The sequence below is a fragment of the Arachis hypogaea genome, chromosome 1 (assembly GCF_003086295.3).
Source record: "Arachis hypogaea cultivar Tifrunner chromosome 1, arahy.Tifrunner.gnm2.J5K5, whole genome shotgun sequence".
Classification (NCBI taxonomy): Eukaryota; Viridiplantae; Streptophyta; class Magnoliopsida; order Fabales; family Fabaceae; genus Arachis; species Arachis hypogaea.
In genome coordinates this window covers 12,871,135-12,889,654 of record NC_092036.1, presented here as the reverse complement: position 1 = coordinate 12,889,654, position 18,520 = coordinate 12,871,135, and the positions used below count along the sequence as shown (strand labels likewise).

At 34.0% G+C, this 18,520-nt stretch overlaps 3 protein-coding genes across 5 annotated transcripts; all 3 read left to right on the top strand.

Annotated features, from left to right (window-relative positions):
• The first annotated feature begins 834 nt into the window (after positions 1–834).
• On the top strand, positions 835–3,483 carry LOC112797676 (WAT1-related protein At4g19185). Its single transcript, XM_025840733.3, has 6 exons — positions 835–1,296; positions 1,385–1,501; positions 1,587–1,872; positions 2,019–2,174; positions 2,568–2,719; positions 3,112–3,483. Exons 1-6 carry the CDS (start codon positions 1,037–1,039, stop codon positions 3,305–3,307), a joined length of 1,167 nt encoding a protein of 388 aa, XP_025696518.1. The 5' UTR covers positions 835–1,036; the 3' UTR covers positions 3,308–3,483.
• Positions 3,484–4,415: 932 nt separating this feature from the next.
• Positions 4,416–8,213, top strand: LOC112797661 (probable apyrase 7). 2 transcript variants are annotated; one of them, XM_025840716.3, is made up of 3 exons: positions 4,416–6,667; positions 6,970–7,292; positions 7,755–8,213. In XM_025840716.3, the coding sequence occupies exons 1-2, from the start codon at positions 4,810–4,812 to the stop codon at positions 7,269–7,271; spliced, it is 2,160 nt and encodes a 719-aa protein (XP_025696501.1). In that variant the 5' UTR covers positions 4,416–4,809; the 3' UTR covers positions 7,272–7,292; positions 7,755–8,213. The 2 variants fall into 2 exon arrangements, with proteins under 2 accessions (XP_025696501.1, XP_072093910.1); XM_072237809.1 differs by lacking the exon at positions 7,755–8,213 and having other exon boundaries at positions 4,475–6,667; positions 6,970–7,728.
• A 780-nt stretch (positions 8,214–8,993) lies between these two features.
• On the top strand, positions 8,994–12,176 carry LOC112797691 (N-acylphosphatidylethanolamine synthase). Of its 2 annotated transcripts, XM_025840752.3 has the most exons (6): positions 8,994–9,431; positions 9,517–9,774; positions 10,137–10,264; positions 10,787–10,872; positions 11,140–11,277; positions 11,460–12,176. In XM_025840752.3, the coding sequence occupies exons 2-6, from the start codon at positions 9,566–9,568 to the stop codon at positions 11,742–11,744; spliced, it is 846 nt and encodes a 281-aa protein (XP_025696537.1). In that variant the 5' UTR covers positions 8,994–9,431; positions 9,517–9,565; the 3' UTR covers positions 11,745–12,176. The 2 variants fall into 2 exon arrangements, with proteins under 2 accessions (XP_025696537.1, XP_072093915.1); XM_072237814.1 differs by lacking the exon at positions 10,787–10,872 and having other exon boundaries at positions 9,038–9,431; positions 10,137–10,260.
• The last annotated feature ends 6,344 nt before the right edge of the window (positions 12,177–18,520 follow it).

The window sequence follows — 18,520 nt, the reverse complement described above, 5'->3', positions numbered from 1 at the left end:
TTCACTGAAATGAGATTGAACCGCATATCTGGCGCATGCCTAACATTCTTATAGGATGTAGACCTATATATTTTTAGGTCACTCCTAAAAATATAGGATGTTAGAGATATACTCCAAGCCTATGACCATAAACTTTTTGGTCATTCCTAAAATCGTGATTATAGTTCTCTTTAGGTTACTTTTTAAAACTGTGACTATTGACTTTTTTAAGTCACTCTCCAAAACCGTAATCATAGACATGTTTAAGTTATTTTCCAAAATCGTGACCATAAACTCTATTAAATCATATTTTTTTTTGAAAAATTATATAAATTTTTTTTGGTCTCTCCAGAAACCGTAACCATAAATCTATTTAGGTCATTTTTAAATTGTGATCATAAACTTTTATAGATCCTCTTTTTTAAAAAGCCATGAGCATAAATACTCCCTAGGCAAACACCTTTTGTTACTACATCACATGCATCAGCCACAAGTTTAGATTGTGTTTGTGTGTTTTGGACTTTTGGCTATGAGCCATGAGATAGTTAAAATCGTGATTTTTTTTTTCGGAAATCTTGTACAACATATTTTTGGCCAAAAACGTATTGAATTGGGCTCACATGGTTCACCCAGACGAAACAAATAAAATAATTCAACAGTAGTGCTCCTCTTAAAGAAAAAAAGAGGAAGGACTTGCAAAAAATCAATAAATTTTAAAAATAAAAATACTTTTTAATCAATTTTAAAAAAATCACATAAAAAATTAATTTGTAAAATCTTTTGAACAATTTTTTGTCATCTTAATTTTGTAATAAAATTTTTGTCAATATATATAATTATGAAGAGAAGACTTATGGAATGAAAAGATTACAAAGAATTTCGTATTGATTATTACATTACAGAATTAAAATTGTAGAAGTGAGGGACACAACGCAACACAAGAGACAAGACAATGAGAAAGGAGTAGGAAAGAAGCCGGCCATAGCATTCGGATTGGATGACTTGTTGTTCTTCTTCTTCAACTTCCATCTGAAAATCAGAGATCGTTTTCAACGGAATGGGGTGGGGCAACACTAACAACAATGAGATATGGAAGGCCCATGGGGCCATGGCCATGGTTCAGCTATTCAGCGGTGGCTATCACGTAATTACCAAATTAGCCCTCAACGTTGGCGTCAACCAGATCGTCTTCTGCGTCTTCCGCGATCTCCTCGCCCTCTCCATCCTCGCCCCTCTCGCCTTCTTCCGTGAAAGACGCACGCGCCCTCCCCTCACCAAGCACCTCCTCTTCTCCTTCTTCTTTCTTGGATTAACCGGGTGAGCTTCTTCATTCTTCCTCCATCTTTTCAATTACATTGCCCTTTTTTCTTTTCTTTTCTTAATGATTTGATTATTATATGCTCAGGATATTTGGGAACCATCTTTTGTTTCTTATTGGTTTAAGCTATACTAATCCAACTTATGCTGCTGCAATACAGCCAGCCACTCCGGTTTTTACATTTCTCTTCGCTGTAATCATGGGGTTAGTTTGCTTTCCCCTCTTGCTAATTACTTCAATTTTTGGATGCATATTTGTGGATACATTCATCAACTTATTATTCATGCAGCACAGAAAGAGTGAATTTGCTAAGATATGAGGGTTTGGCCAAGCTTGGTGGAACTCTTGTCTGTGTTTTTGGTGCTATTTTGATGGTTTTGTACCGGGGTCCGGCTGTCGTAGGCTATGCCGAAATGGACTTTGTTTCGCATAATGAAATCAGTGCTAAAGGTCAACCAGAGCCTTCTGGATGGTTGGTTACTGGTTTAATGGATCTTGGACTCGACCATTTTCATCTTGGGGTTCTGTGTTTCATAGGGAACACCTTGTGCATGGCTGCTTTTCTTGCCATTCAGGTATATATATATATATATATTGCATCAAAGGGAGAGGGAGAAAAGAACTAGCAGTCTTTGTGAATGATTTTCTGTATTCCCATATGTTTGATGTTCATATAAATGTGGAGATTTTGATATGTTTAATTACCATGAATGATTTCCAGGCACCAATACTAAAAAAATATCCTGCAAACTTATCTGTCATTGCATTTTCATACTTCTTCGGAGCTCTACTAATGGTGATCACATCAATGTTCGTGACAAATGAGGCGACCGACTGGATTTTGACGCAGTCCGAGACACTTGCTGTTATTTATGCTGTGAGTCACCTGAATGTCAGATTAGTCTTCAGTGTTGTGAACATTACTATTTATTGCTAATCATGTTGGACCATTTTCCCTATTCATTATTTTGAACCACTTTTTTTCTTTTTCATTGAGCTCATTTGATGAGAGTATGTGTGTTTCTGTAATGGAGGCCATCCACAATGAAGGGAGTATTACTAATAAGAGTCAACCTAGGCATTTATTAACATGATGATGATGATACTGCACTTTTTTTAGCATAGTCAAGAACGAGATGGGATTTCTCTGGTTTACATTTTGGCAGTTTCTTTCTGTTTGGTGAAGCAAGAGATGTAAAAATGTCTTGCATTGGCAGAAATTTAAGCGAGCAGTTCATTATGCTCACAAATGTTTTCCTTGTTTCTCCAGGGTGTTATCGCATCTGCCCTTAACTATGGACTGATTACATGGTGCAACAAGATATTAGGGCCAGCAATGGTTGCTCTTTATAATCCACTTCAACCTGGTGCTTCTGCTCTCTTGTCTAGAATTTTCCTTGGAAGTCCAATTTACATGGGAAGGTATGTCTCCTATTTTGATGCATTGTTCAATAAGTAGTAGACATTAACATCAGCACAACACACCACTTCATTTTTTTTGTTTTCAAAATAGATTCTTTTAGGACTTGTTCAAGATGGCTTATCTAGTTGAAGAGCTTAGGTTGTGTTCGGTAAGTATCTTGTATTATAAAATACAGAAACATTGAGATAATGGACATAAAATTGAGCATATTCTCATAGAACAATGACATTTTGCCTGATTTTGTATTTGTCTCGGTCTCCATAGTTTTATGCCTCTCAGTTTTTGTTCTGAAACAGTTATCAAACAAGGCTTTACCTAACTCCTCCTCTTAAATCCTTGTCAAATTTTGTTGTCACAACTTTCTTATTCGTTTTTTTTGGGACAACAACAGCATTCTTGGAGGTTCTTTGATTATTACTGGTTTGTATGCTGTTACATGGGCATCATTTAGAGAAAGACAAGCATCAAGTGGAGTTCTTCCTCATCATCATCATCATCATCATCATGGATCTTGGGTCTCTGATGACAAGAGTTCATATCAGAGAGGTCTCATCCTCCCCAGCTTAACCCCAAAGCCTTCTGATTAACAAAAATTAATTGAGTTATGGAATACGTTGTAAAAAAAACCCTTGATTTTTTTCATGCTCTTGCTGTCATCATATTTACATATAGCTGTTTTGATGAACTAGTATTAGTAGAATTGACATAAAAAAATTTGTTGAGTATACTTTCAAATCGGCTTAAATATATTCAGTTTCTATAAGTATGTAGACCATTTTAAATTTTGTTTTCGTTTTGATCCTTACAAAATTTTGTAAGGTGATTATATAAAATTTTAAATGGGAAAAATATAGATAAGTTAAAAATTAAACTATTTGGTGATGGTAGAGGGTGGAAATTAAGATATTGAAGGACAAGTAACATCATATGACTGAGCTAATGTTGCTTAACTATATCTAACAATGACTTGAAAATGAATGAAGCCCAACTTGGTCTCTCTATACAATTCTTAATTTCTTGTAGATCATGAAATCCTATTCTATTTTGAGTAGGTAACGAAAGATTAAAAACGGTTTAAAAGTACATTTCATTCCTACCTTTTTCAGTAATATGAGTTTTTATTTTAATGTTTTTTAATATTTAAGTATATTGAACTTTTTTTTCTCAAATTCCTAAGTAAAATGTTTGTATTTCTCAAAAGATTCATATTATAATTTAATTAATTAAGGTATTAATTCTTGAAGAATCTAAACTTTTGATAGCAAAAGAGTAGTCGAATATATTCCAAAAACAATAGTAGGAATTAGAACCTGCAGAGTTAAAATTATGCGACCACTTTGGTTCTCATTTAGAAGTGCAAAAGTGATTTTTTGAACTGAAGATTTTAAAAGTGGAGTCATGTAGTTTTGTTTTAATTTTAGAAGGATTAAACATAAGAAAATAAACCAAATAGACACTTACAAGAATTTAAGATTAACTGATTAAGTTGACTCTCCCAAATTACTTGTGGCCATATAGATTTATTTTTCATTCAATAAAAATACTTTTGAGATAAAATGTCAATACTATTTCTATATTATACATTTAAAAGTAATTTTATTTTCCTATTCAAAAAAAATTTGAAGTTTGAACTGTTAAATCATACAAAGTCCCAAATTTTTTCAATTTTCATAATCATTAAAAAAACCCAACTTTGGATCAAAGTCATTTTATTCAAGATATAAGAAAAAAAAAGTGATCTTCTCCTTCCTTTGGTTTTTTGCTGCCTTTGAAACTAACCAAAACAATCCACGTTCCACAGATCCATTAGCAGAGAGAGAGAGAGAGAGAGAGAGAGAGAGATCTGCGTAAAACTTGATTCATTCTCTTCCCAAAGATCTCATCACTCTCTTAACAGAACAGAACCACCAACCCACCCACCCATCATCAACTTTCACTAATTTACATTCCCCACCCCCCTAAACTCTACTCTATTTGCATTCAGCTCCCTCCACAACCACCGCCACCACCACAACCACTATGTTTGATGCATAAACCAAATGCCACATAACAACGTAACTACCCAAACAACTCACTGCCAAAACCAAACATGGTCTTCGGCAAGAACAACCTACGAATCTCTTCCTCACTTCAGGATCTCTCCTCGTATCGCCACCTCACCAACGACAACGATGATGATGCCATCTTCGCTTCAGATCCTTTGGATCCAATCCATTTGAAGAAATCCCAGTATCTCCTCAAAAGTGAAAACTTTGCGTCAAGTTTCTCCAAATCCAAGCCGGTTCAGGGTCCCAACCCGGTTCGCAGAAAATGGGTCAGGTCCATTTTCTTCTGTATGTGCCTCTTTCTCTTCATTTTTTTGGTTTACATGGTTGTTACTTCTTATTGGAATAATGGGTCGGGGAATTACTATGTTGTTCTTGATTGTGGTAGCACTGGTACTAGGGTTTATGTTTACCATGCTGAGATTGAGCACACAGAGGATACTAGTCTTCCTATAGTTGTGAAATCGATGAAAGATGGTTTGGGAAAGAAGAGTGGTTTGATGAGTGGTAGAGCTTATGATAGGATGGAAACTGAGCCTGGTCTTGATAAGTTGGTGCATAATGTGTCTGGCTTGAAGGGCGCATTGAAGCCTCTCCTTAAATGGGCTCAGAAGCAGATACCGGAGGATTACCACCGCAGAACTTCACTTTTTTTGTATGCTACGGCCGGTCTCCGGAGGCTGCCGGTTGAGGACTCAATGTGGTTGTTGGACAATGCTTGGAATGTGCTTAAAGGATCGCCTTTCGTGTGCCGCAAGCAATGGGTTAAGATCATCACGGGGACGGAGGAGGCTTATTTTGGATGGATCGCACTTAATTATCACAGTGGGATATTGGGCGTTAAGCCGAGGAAGAGGACTTATGGGGCGCTTGATTTGGGGGGTTCGTCATTGCAGGTCACATTCGAGGGTGATCAGCACGTGAATACTGAGACTAGCTTGTTTGTTAAGATTGGATCGGTGAACCATCATCTCACGGCATATTCACTTGCAGGGTATGGTCTTAATGAGGCATTTGATAAATCCGTGGCACATCTTTTTGACAGAGAGTTTAGGTCGAAACATGTGGATTTACCTAGGCAGAAGATAGAACTTAAGCATCCTTGCTTGCATAAAGGGTATAAGGAGCAATTCACTTGCTCTCGTTGTTCTTTTAATAATCAGGTAGGAGGCAGTCCTATAGGTAATGGGAACATGTTGGATAAAAAAGGAGGATCAGGAGTTCCACTTGTGCTTGTAGGTCATCCAAATTGGCAACAATGCAGTGCACTGGCGAAAGTGGCAGTCAATTTGTCTGAGTGGGCTGATCTCAGCCGGGGACTTGATTGTGAAGTGCATCCTTGTGCCCTACGTGACAATCTTCCACGCCCGATGGGCCACTTTTATGTGATCTCTGGATTTTTTGTGGTGTATCGATTTTTCAACCTAAGTTCCGACGCCACACTTGAAGATGTTTTGGAAAAGGGTAGGGATTTCTGTGGTAAACGATGGGACATTGCAAAAGGAAGTGTTGCTCCTCAGCCCTTTATTGAGCAATATTGCTTTAGAGCGCCATATATTGCATCACTGCTGAGAGAAGGTTTGCACATTACTGATAATGATATAACTGTTGGATCTGGAAGCATCACTTGGACACTTGGGGTTGCTTTGCTGGAAGCTGGGAAGGCATATTCTGCCAGATTTGGGCTTCGCAATTTTGATTTACTTGACACGAAGATAAATCCTCTCATTCTTATTCCCATTTTGATCCTTTCCTTTATTCTACTTCTTTGCGCTTTATCATGTGTTAGCAATTGGATGCCAAGATTTTTCTGGAGGCAATATCTTCCCCTTTTCAGGAATAATAATGTGTCCAATATACCATCACCTTTCCGGTTCCAAGGATGGAGTCCTATCATATCTGGTAAGCTATTGAAATGCTATTTAATCATTAATTTTATACTAGTATTGTACATTTGTAACCCATGAACCATGATCATATTGCTGCAATTTTTGTATTTGTCACAAATATGCATCAAGTCTTTTCTGTGTCATTTTAAGTTTATCAATAAATATAGCTGGGTACCTCTTTTGGATTGTGTGGTCTATGTAACCATTTTCGCCCTAATTGGTGACAACATTTGGTTGTTTTGTATATAGAGTGGTCTATTGGTAATATTTCTTTATGATAGAACCTTGAAGCCAATGTTCCTATGGTGTTTGCAGGGGAATCAAGGATAAAGACGCCACTTAGCCCAAAAATCACAGGTCCACAAGATAGACCATTTAGCCTTGGGGTTGATAATAGTGTTGGCATCCAGCTTGCAGAATCTTCATTTTACCCGTCAGTCAGTAGTGTTTCACATAGTTATTCCTCAAACAATTTAGGGCAGATGCAGTTTGAAAGCAGTAATATGGGTACCTTCTGGTCACCCCACAGGAGTCAAATGCGCCTGCAGAGTAGGAGATCACAATCTCGCGAAGACCTGAATTCCTCGTTGAATGAAGCAAACATGGTCAAGGTTTAGGGCATCATCTTCTGGAAACTGGTACAATCGCACTAATATCTTCCGCTATAGTTACAATTTTTCTTTTAATAGACACTGTTAATTCTTTAGTTGTGCTTTATCGATATTACATCCTACATATATTCATTCCTTTCTATAAGAGTTGGCTAAAGCTAATAGTAAAGCAAATACATATTCTTTTACAGATTGTTCTTTCTATAGTTTAAGTTTTTGAAAGTTAGAACAAGTTCCTTACCGACTGATGACATTTCCACCCATTTCTCCTATGTAATTCATTCATAGACTACCATATAAACAACAAACTTTATGTCTAGATATATGAATTGTAAGCCAAACAAATTGTACAGCCCAAGATGAAAATTTTCTGGACATCGATTGAGCCTAGACATCCTGCTATTGTATTTTCACAGGAAAGACAATTTATCATATTATAATGTTATTTGTCTCTTAATTTTCACCCCAAGTTGTAAATACATGTTCCAGCATTTCAGTTCTTTTGTCATGGAGATGACTGTGGTGACTGAGGAAGATGTTTCTGGATCGATTAACTTCTCACGAGTCTCGCTTCTAAACTCGCTTCTTCCACAAGTTGCCTAAGCGCAAACAAGTACTATTGTTCATCATTCTCCTTTGTACTGACTACTGTTTTGGTGCTTCAACTTCACAGCCTTGAGGTGTTAATTGTTATATTGAAGCATCAAACTCTAACAAAAACTAATAAACCACCATTAACAAAGTGATTTTGATCTCCATTTGTTGACTTATGAACGAGGAAAATTGGGCAAGTTGTAAAAATTAAACGATGGGGAAAGGTTGTAACATGGCACAATACCTCATATACGGCAAATAAGCTTATAGTCAAGTTGCATATTTCAATTTCAAGCAATTTAAACACTTTTTAAATGACAAATGGTACTTTCCACTTGAATATTTATAAAGAAATCTCAAAGCAGCATTGGTGTGATGACTTTTTAGTAATGTCGACTCAGATGTTTTAAAGAAAAAAAAAAGGTATTGGTTTTATGTATCCTTAAAAAAAGGTTTAGCTTTATGTTGGCCATCTATATTTATCTACATGAATGATTGTAGTATTGCTTTAGGTTATGCATGAAGCAATTTGAGACCTAAGAAACCGTATATGACACTAAAAAAGATGCAACAAAAGTGATTATAACATATTAACGTAACATCGGCCGGGTTAAATTTATCTCTGTTTTTTGCATTCTAACTTGTTAACTGATTATAATGACAAGAGCATGTTTTTATCTTACATTTGTTTCTCACACCTAAAGAAACAAAAGAAACTTCCTAGTACACTTTCATAACAGGCAAGTTCATTGTCGATTCTTTGAGGACTCAAATCAGTTTATTTGTGAATTTGGTTAAAAATATAAGGACTTGCTAACCAGGCATTTGAGATAGATGCATTAAGAATTCCATTTGGAGCTGTTCCTAACACACAGTTTCTTCCAATTCTTCCACTAGAAACAGGCACTTAACATGCACTAATGACATTGCGTTTAGATTCTATTTTTAAGATAGTAAACACATTAATTCGTTTAGTTCATATACATAAACAAAATTCTTGACAAGTTATGCTTAACCGCAAAAAAAAAAAAAAAGTCATAAACTTAGGAGCATGAGAAGGCCCTCAGAGACATTGTGTCGAACACATGATAGACGTGCATATATTATAACATTCTCTCCAACATAAAAATGAAAGAGTAACACCATGAAACAGGTAGAAGCCATGCAGATGCACACATTATAACTAACAAGTATTTATTTGAAGGAATGATATATCGATCACAAACAGTAAACGGGAAAAGATGGAGATTTTGAAGCACAACGAAGCAGAACCACCACCGCGTCCACGTGCCACCACTTGTGGCGGAACCGGCAGCTTCAGCCGCAACCGCAACACCATCATCCTCTCTTCTCTCTCTATACCTTTGACATTTCCACTCACTGAGAAGTTAAAATAATATAGATGAGTCTAATCTTTAAAAAGTAAAACCATGCTTTTTTTTTTTTTTATGTGTGAAAATTCTTAGTCCTCTAGTTAGACCCTACCTGCCTCAGATCTATTGTAATAATAATTATCTTCTTTTCTTTCGCAACCTCCAACTACCCACTCTCTTCTTTCTGCTCCGACCACCGGTAACGAACACTTTCACTTCATCTCACTTATCACCGATGCCTATCGTAATTTTCCTAATGAATTATTTAACGATTTGATTTGCAGCGCCGATATTAGAAAACTTTGAAGCTATTTTTTATTGTGTTTGAGTGTTATGGCGCGGACGATGGAGTGGGCGGCGAGGGCGGAGCACTTGGGAGGAGTGCCTCGGAAGCTGGTGATAGGCGCAGTTGGCGCATTCGCCAAAACGGTGTCGTGTCTTATGAACAGAACCACCGTTCACAACGCCGACACTCTCTTTCGCGTCGTTCGTTCTAGAACCCCCGGCGTCCCCTTAATCACCGTCAGCAACCACATGTCCACGTCAGCACTCCCTCAAACCCTCTCTCTCTATATTGTTTGTTGATTGCTAGTTGCTCCTGGAGCAAGAAACTTCCTTGTTCTGCTCTGTAATATACGCACAATTTGATATTATAGCAGGACTAGTTGTAAATGATTCAAATGATATGTTGTAGCATTGTGTAACATTCCTAATTATCCTCTAACTACTAAATGTAGTAGAAAATTAGATGCTTTCAGTGTCTTAGATCTTAAATAGCAATCAATTCTTCCATCATTTTGTATTTTGGAGGATATATGAGGGAGATAAATTGATTCTCTTTTTCTTATGTAGAGAGCATGTTAGAATGTCCGATTTGAGGATTTGTTTTTGGAACTTTTCTTAGGTTGGATGATCCGGCTATGTGGGGATTCAGGGGCTTTCCCATCTTTAATACCAAGTTAGCTCGATGGGTGCTAACTGCTGAAGATATATGCTTTAAGAATGCAGTGCATTCATATATTTTTCGGGTTGGTAAGTAACACTAAGTCTCAGTTTTGATTATCCATGTTTCAGTTTAATTAGGCTAGACTTCTTTGAAGAGATTGCAATTTAGAATCATTGTACTAGGCTAGGCTAAGCCTTTATAGTGTTCTGTATAAAAGGACAATGAAAGGGACTTGATGTTCTGATTAAGTTACTGGGCTGTTGCATTTTTTTGGTGTTGGGGTGGGGGGAGGAATTTCTTAGATGAGGCGGCAACAAAGGTAAAGATTGCACATTGAGAGATACATTCTGCTAAACTTACCTGAGAAGTAGAGGTTGCTGGGATTGTCCAACATTAGGAAAAAATTCCTTGGGGTCAAATCTTTGATCTTTTATTATGTATTGTCCATACTTTGTAATGTCTGGCGGAAATCCATTTCAATTCCATTTAGTAATTTTATGGGTTTCTTGAAGCTTATTAAAGTATTAATCAAAATGTGCTGAAATGGTTTTCTGTTTGTTTTCGTAGTGTACTGTTATCTTGTTGTTCTAAAATGATAACTTACACAGGGAAATGCATACCTATTACAAGAGGTGGTGGAATTTATCAAGAGCACATGAATGAAGCTCTTGAGCGCTTAAATGATGGAGAATGGGTATCTATGTAACCTAATATTTTACGTCCACATAGGCTTAACTCTTTTATGATGACACTTTTGGTAATTTACATCAAGTGTTGGGCTATTGTGGATTTATTATGGTCCTCTAGCACTGTTTAAGAGTTTGTTTTTCTTTTCCCTTGTGTTTCTCAGCTATGATTGTAATTGGATTACAGAGTTTTAAAGTAACGTCTTCTCATGAATTAATCTCTCTTTTTTTTTACTACAGTTCTTTATGTCTCATTTTCAGTTATGCTTTTGCAGGTGCATACATTTCCAGAAGGAAAAGTGTACCAAGACGATGCACCAATTAGGCGATTAAAATGGGGGACTGCTAGTCTAATTGTCCGTGCACCAAAAACTCCAATTATATTGCCAATTGTCCATCATGGTTTTCAAGAGGTAACTCTAAGCATTGTGCTGATTACTTATAAAACTTATCTTTATAATTTCTGGCATGTTCTTAAATGATTGAAAAGTTGTGGTGAGTGCTCATTTCCTTGGTGATAGAATAAATCATCTGTTTGGTAGAAAAACACCATTTATGTTGGCTATTGATGTTTATGTTCTGTTCATATTTTTAGGTGATGCCAGAGAATTATATGTTTGGTAGACGGCCTCCTGTACCATTGTGTAATAAGAAAATTGACATAATTATTGGTGATCCGGTTCAATTTGACCTTCCAGCAATGAGGCAAACGGCTATTTCCGAGTCTCGCAATGCAAAATTTCCTACTAGTGGGTGGCCCAGCACTCCAGATGGTCTGGATGAAGCAGCGCAGAAATGTCTCTACTCTGCAATTTCAGAGCAAATCCGTGCTGCCATGGACCGACTAAGGAGTTTTCGTAAAAAAATTCTCAAGTCATAGGTTTAAACCTATCTAAGCTCAGTTAGATCTTGAGTTTATAACATTTGTATGATTGTGTGTTTGTAGTTGATGATTTTGTAGGACTATTTTACTTAGAATTCCGAAATGAAGTACCATATATACAAGTTCATAGGGGGAGGTGGGTTACCTTCCATGCACAGCCCAAAATTAGATGGGCTAACAAATATTTCAAAAAGCAATTCTTTGAGAAAAGAAAAAATGTCGATGTTTTGCAATTTTGTAGTGCTGTCAACTTGTCATGTCATGTGACGTAGGAGAGGTTGAAATAAACAGCTGGAAGCCTGGAACAAGCATTCTAGGAAGGCTCTGGTAATTCAAGTGGGGACCTCATTCTTCATTTCTTTAATCCTTTATGTATAATGCACAAGATCCTAATCCATGCTTTAATGTATTGTGCAATATCTATGTTTATTTGTCCGTGTGGTTCAGGTCCTATATAGTTTGCACCATTGTTTTGTGTTCCAGCTCATCCCTCATTTTTTTGCTGGTAAGTTTTGCAGCATAGAGAGAATCATCATCCTCTGCTTGTGAGAAAAACTCAAATTATTGTTAGCTTAAGCGAAGGATTACAGCTATTAGGCTCTGAAAATCCAATATTTAACGGCCCCATTTGCAAAAAGGTAAACTTGCAGCCAAGAATTTATACAGTGCTTTGTACAGTTTAATAATTGAGTTGTATGGTATTAAAAAAGTTTTTATGTGTAATTATCACAATCCTTACAGTACAAGTTAGGAGTGTGTTCTAATTTACACCATGTGGTATAGCCCGTGATTTGACATGAAGAAATGCATATTGTGCATAAAACAATTATGTTGCCATTATTTTGTATAAAGTAATCTAGTGATCTTTTGATAATAAAAGGAGTTGATGTAAAAGGTGTAATGATTAATTGATGCATTGTTTTCATCAAAGTTCTTTTACAATAATTTCAGATACAATTATAGGTTTTGCTAACCAATGTTTGGACACCATGTTCAAGGCACACAATAGACATAGTATCTGTAACAAACAAATCTTCAATTAATCTATTGTTCTCTTGTGTTCTTTATAATGATGATAATGTGGTTTACAATTTACAGATTTTGGTATGGAGTGTATCTCTTGCTTTTGTAGACTAAGTATATAAATCCATTAATCCCTTATATAAAAGCGTATAATAGACTTACCCAAAAAGAAAAGAAGCATATAATAGAGGGGGAAAAGCACATAATGTTTGTGTGACTCTTCTAATAAATTGCAGTTCTTGTGACAACAAATATAACATAGAGGTAGAAGAATGGATCTACAACTTTAACACACTTTATATGATATAAGAAACACATAGTACTATCTTGTTTTGTAGTGATCATTTTGAAATGAGAAACTACAAGAGAGTTGGGTCAATATTTGGTTAAGAACCTTGTTGTTACCTCATGTGGACTATAGCATAACATACATCAACATGTGTGAGCAGTGTTGAATTATTGTGTCCATGAGCATCTATTTCGATCTATCTTTGATGAATAACAGCACGAGTTCATCAAATGGAAATTTCCAACCTAAAAAGCATTAAGGGGGACCATTTGATCTGTCGTATTTTTTTATTGATTTCTCCAAGAAGAAAATGTGTTATTTACATATAAAGTTTGTGTCCTGTTTTATGAAAAATAATTAGTTGGATCAAGTGTTATATAACCTAAAATTCTAGAAAATAAAAAATAAACAATTTACGACCAAAAATGAAAAACCAGTTCATTTAAAGGAGGACACTATGAAATAAAAATTTGTCTAAGTGGTTACCTAATGTTGCCTTTTTCCAACTACTAGTGATGATTTGTAATCAAGTTTTTTTTTCCCCTTTTACGGGGTTATTGCAATTTGGTCCACCATACCCCAATTGAAGAGTAAAGACTAAAGAATGCTCCTCAACTTTCTCATGCATGTCTTTATTGCCAAAAGAGACCCCTCCTAGATTGCTCTCCTTGGTTGTTGGTTAGAGTAACTTCTAAGGTTGCCTTGCCTTTCATATTATTATTGTTGTTTAAGTAAATGGTGAAATTTGTCCCGAAAGATTATCCATTTTTTAAATTGATTTCTAAAAATTTTTTTCATCAAATTTATTCTTTAATAATTTTAAATTAGTCATATTAGTCTTTTCGTCATTTCTATTATTTATAGTGTCAGAGTTTGCTATTATGAAATGTTAAATGACAGCACAATACACACCTAATAATTTTAATTGGTTATTAATATAATAAATTTATCAAATTAAATTAAATCAACTCCAATTTGAGAAAATTTAATCCTCAAGATCCCTTTCATTTAAGGTTAATTTTGATTCAATTGTATAAACTTATTACAGTGATAACTAATTAGGACCGTTAGGTATATGCTATGATTAGGATAGTATTATGTCACATAAAAATTTTTTGACATAGAAAGTAATTAAAAGACTAATATAACTAATTTAAAATTTTTAAAAGATAAATTTAATTAAAAATATTTTAAAAACTAATTTAAAAAATAAATAATCTTTCAAAATAAATTTGACTATTTATTCGTTTTCCTTTCTGTTTTGCATAAATGTTGAAACAAGCTAAGGACAAATATTTCATTCACAATGCGGCTCATATGTTTTTGAAATATTTATACGGAGTCAAAATAGAGTGACCATTCTCGTGAATCATATAACTTCACATTAATTAAACCCTTCGTTTTAATTTCCTTCACTTCTTTGCAATGCCTTGGAGTTTTATTTTATTTTTATTTGATTACATTCCACAGGCCCTAGCCGGCAACCTTGGGAATTTATTGGCCATGTGTACAACTTTGGCTACTAAGACGAGAATATATCTCTCCAAAAAAAAAAAAAAAATAAAGAAAAGAAGATCTTATTGCAATTAATTATTATTATTGTTATTATTATTTGGCTCTTCTTTTTCTGAATGAGTCCATTTCAGTTATTTATAATTCTCTTGATCTATGTAATGAATTTGAGGACAAGTTGAACAATATTGTGAATTAATTAGTTAGCTTCAGTGACTTGTAGTTGTAGAATAAGGCATGATAAAAAATGGAAAAAATGTTCTTGAACATGTATTTCGGACTAGGCAGTAGGGATCATATGAAGAACATTTGATAATATTTTAGCATGTTAAAATTGAATGGTTAATTATTTCATAAAATCTCTTGAGATGTGGAGAAGTCAATATGTTCCAATTTATTATTTATCTGAAATTACTGCCTGTAACTATGCTGTTAATTGCATATTTGCATATTATTATAAAATGAGAGGTTGGTTAAAAAATTAAAAGAATTATTTTATTAGAGCTTGAGTTAGTACTAAAATATTTTTCTCTAAAATTAAAAATAGTTGCTGACGGTTCAATAGCTTCAAATCATTTTTCTTTGATGCTGCTAATAATAATAAAAAATGCTTAAAGGAATTGAAGAGAAACATAATATAAACACAACTTCTTCAAAACAAAATTCTCTTTTAATTAATATTCTTTATCACATATAATTTATAAAAACAAAATTGGTCATGTGTTTGAAAAAACAAAATTCATTTTCCTTACTATATAAGAATTAATATCTTTTGTGCTAAGTTAATAAAATGCTTTTTTCTTTTTCATTATTAATTTCTTTTCCTGTTTTTGCCTTTTATTATCATTGGTTATCATCATATTTCCAAGCCTTTTTAATCCATCAATAATTTATTTTGAATCTCACGCATAACCCCACAGAACATTACTCCAAATTTAATATTGTAAGTAAGCTTCATAGTTTATAATGTATTAATCTGATCAATCATTTCTTTGAGATGATTATTCAATTAATAACTTTGACAAGTAAATTTTATTCATGATAAATTTCTTAAAAATAGAAGCACTTCAATAAAAAATAAAATAAAAGATATCTAATAATTAAATAAATTCCAATTTACAGGCTTCAATCTTATAACACATTTATGGTACAGGATGATGAACAACTCACAACTTGCAATTCAAAATGGGTGATAAATGTTGATAAAGAGAGGCATAGCATGCCATATTTAGACTGAATATTGATATGAAATTTCTAGATTTTGAATAGAAGAAGAAAAAAAATATTGGTTATTAATATAATGAAACACCATAGATAGATAATGTAATCACAAATTCACAATTAATAAGACAATACATAATAGTAACTTTTAAGATATAACTCACTACCAATTTAAATTCTTATCTTTAAAATAACTTGTTTAGTTATATATATATATACATACACCATTTGGAAGAAGGGTGATGAGTTCTTCATGTGAATGAGTCACTTGAGACGAATCTTTAGAGGGACAAAACAGCACAAAGGTTGTGGGTCCAATGTTATTAGCTACTTCAAATTATGTACACATGATTTCTGGTTTATACCTGTCCTTTTGGCTATGGCCATTGGCCTGTAACTAAATTAATTTAGAGGAAAAGAATAGTTGCATACCAAAAAGATTTTATTTATATCAAAGTTTCAGACTTTCAACAGAAGGAAATGTTACTTTTCATGTTATTTTAAGTATGCAATTACATCAACAATCAGCTTGAATCATGCAAAAACCATTGAACAGTGTATTATTATTATTATATTTGATTCTGTGTCTACATAGTATATGATACATTCTCATAATAATAGCTGAAAAAAAAAAGTCAAGATTATTCCAAAACTATAAATGAATTGGATTGGATATAATTTAATGTCAATACTCAATTGTTCAATCAATTATATTATGATTTGATTATCGGATGAAATATTATAAAAAGTTGCACATAAAAAAATCTAAATATCTGCATATCATCATTATTAAAATTATTATTATATATGTTAAAATTAATTTCAGAAATATTATTTATATTAGGTTATAACAATACAAAATACATATTTGGTTAGCCACAACTGAAATGTGAAGGGTAGGGGTAAAAAACTCTTCATTTCACCCAACAAGCATATTGAGAATCAAGATTTCCTATTTCTCTTTATATATTAAAAAAAATCTAATTCCATATTAGGTTAATTTGAATTTTGAATAATTTGACTATCATTTAATTATATTCTTTTATTTACATAAATATTTAAGTGGAAAAATCAATTAAAATAACTAGTATTAAAAATTTATAAAATCACCATATATAATTAAATAAAAACATGAAAATCTTCATTCAAATTAAACTGTTAATATAATTTTTGCATTTAAACTAAAGTGTTAGTATAATCAGCTCTTTAATTCGGCCATAATATTGAATTATCTATTTAATTATATTTGTTTTTTGGCATATATGAGAGGGAAGGAAGCAATGAAGGAGAAAGTGACATGAAGTTGCAGCTTTTCATTTGTTTTGTGTCTGAACTCTGAACTCTCAAAACAGTGATTTTGAAATTTAAATAAACACAAACTCTGCATTTGCATTTGCATTTGCATTTGGAGTCTCTTGTATTTCTTTCAAACCAACGCTTCTTCATTACTTCTTTCTTTAAAGAACCATCAACGCCAACAACAACCATTTGCCACAATGCTTATTGATTCTCAATCCACAACAAAGACCTCATTTGATTTTGATTTTTATTTTTGTTCTGATTTTCTTTAAACCCACAAAAACAAAGCTAAAGCTTTCATAAAGCTATTGTACTTTCTCTCACATCACACTCTAAACTCATTTTCTCTCTCTTTCCAAACCCATTGGACTGTTTCTGACTTCATCCTCAGAGATCTTTTTCTCTCTTCAACCTTTTTCAGACACAATTTGTTGTTGCTACTCTCTTGGTGGTGTTCTAAAGGTTGGATTTTCCCTCCTCCAAGTTGTGCCCTATTTTATTTCAGCTCAAAATCTCTCCTTTAAACTGTTCAGTGTGATTTTTTTCCAATTTCTGGTGAATGCTGAGGTGGGTGTGTACCAAGTTTCAGCTCAAAAACCTGTTTTTAATTGGCCGGGGGGGGGGTGCTTAGTTTGAAGCTTGAAAAGCATTTTGGTCCCTTGGGGTGTGTTTGGAGATTTTGACAAATGGGATTTTCATCATAGCAGTTTTTCTATGCAGTTCTGTCTATTTTTTCTTGTTTCATATTAATTTCATGAAGTTCCTTTTTTCATGGAATGTTCACATGCTTGATTCATGGTTGCAAGTGTTTTGTAGCTTTCAGGCATTGGTTTCAATTGTTGCCTGTGTGCCTATGTGTCTTGTGTTTTTGGCCTTCATTCTCTCTTTTAGGTGTTTATAGATTGTGCCTTTTTATTATTTTTTAGTTTTCAAGAATGGATTTGTATTTTTATATATCGTGATCCCTTGAACATCAGGGGAGGCAAAGGGTGCTTATATAACTTCTGCTTTTACCTTTATATATTTATCACTTGTATAACTCACACATGTTTGGAGCTTTGTTTCAATGATGCGGCAATTTCACCTCTACACACACATCTATCCTATATCAACTTTACTTTATGCCATCAAACAATATTCTTGTTTATGATCATTCTTACCCTTTGCAGCATGCTTATTTTGCATCTTCCCTTTAACTAAGTGGCCATTTTCATAACAAGATAGAAAAGTTTGCTGTTTGCTATCATGCAATGCGCTGCAGTTGATAATTTGGTTTTTGATTTGTGTGCAGCACACCTATCAACTATGTCAATGGCTATTCCAGCAGAACTTGCTGGAGCTGTACCCTTAATTGACAAATTCCAGGTGGGGAAATAGCTATAATATATTTTACTTATATAATACTGCTTCCGTATCAATGATCTTTGTC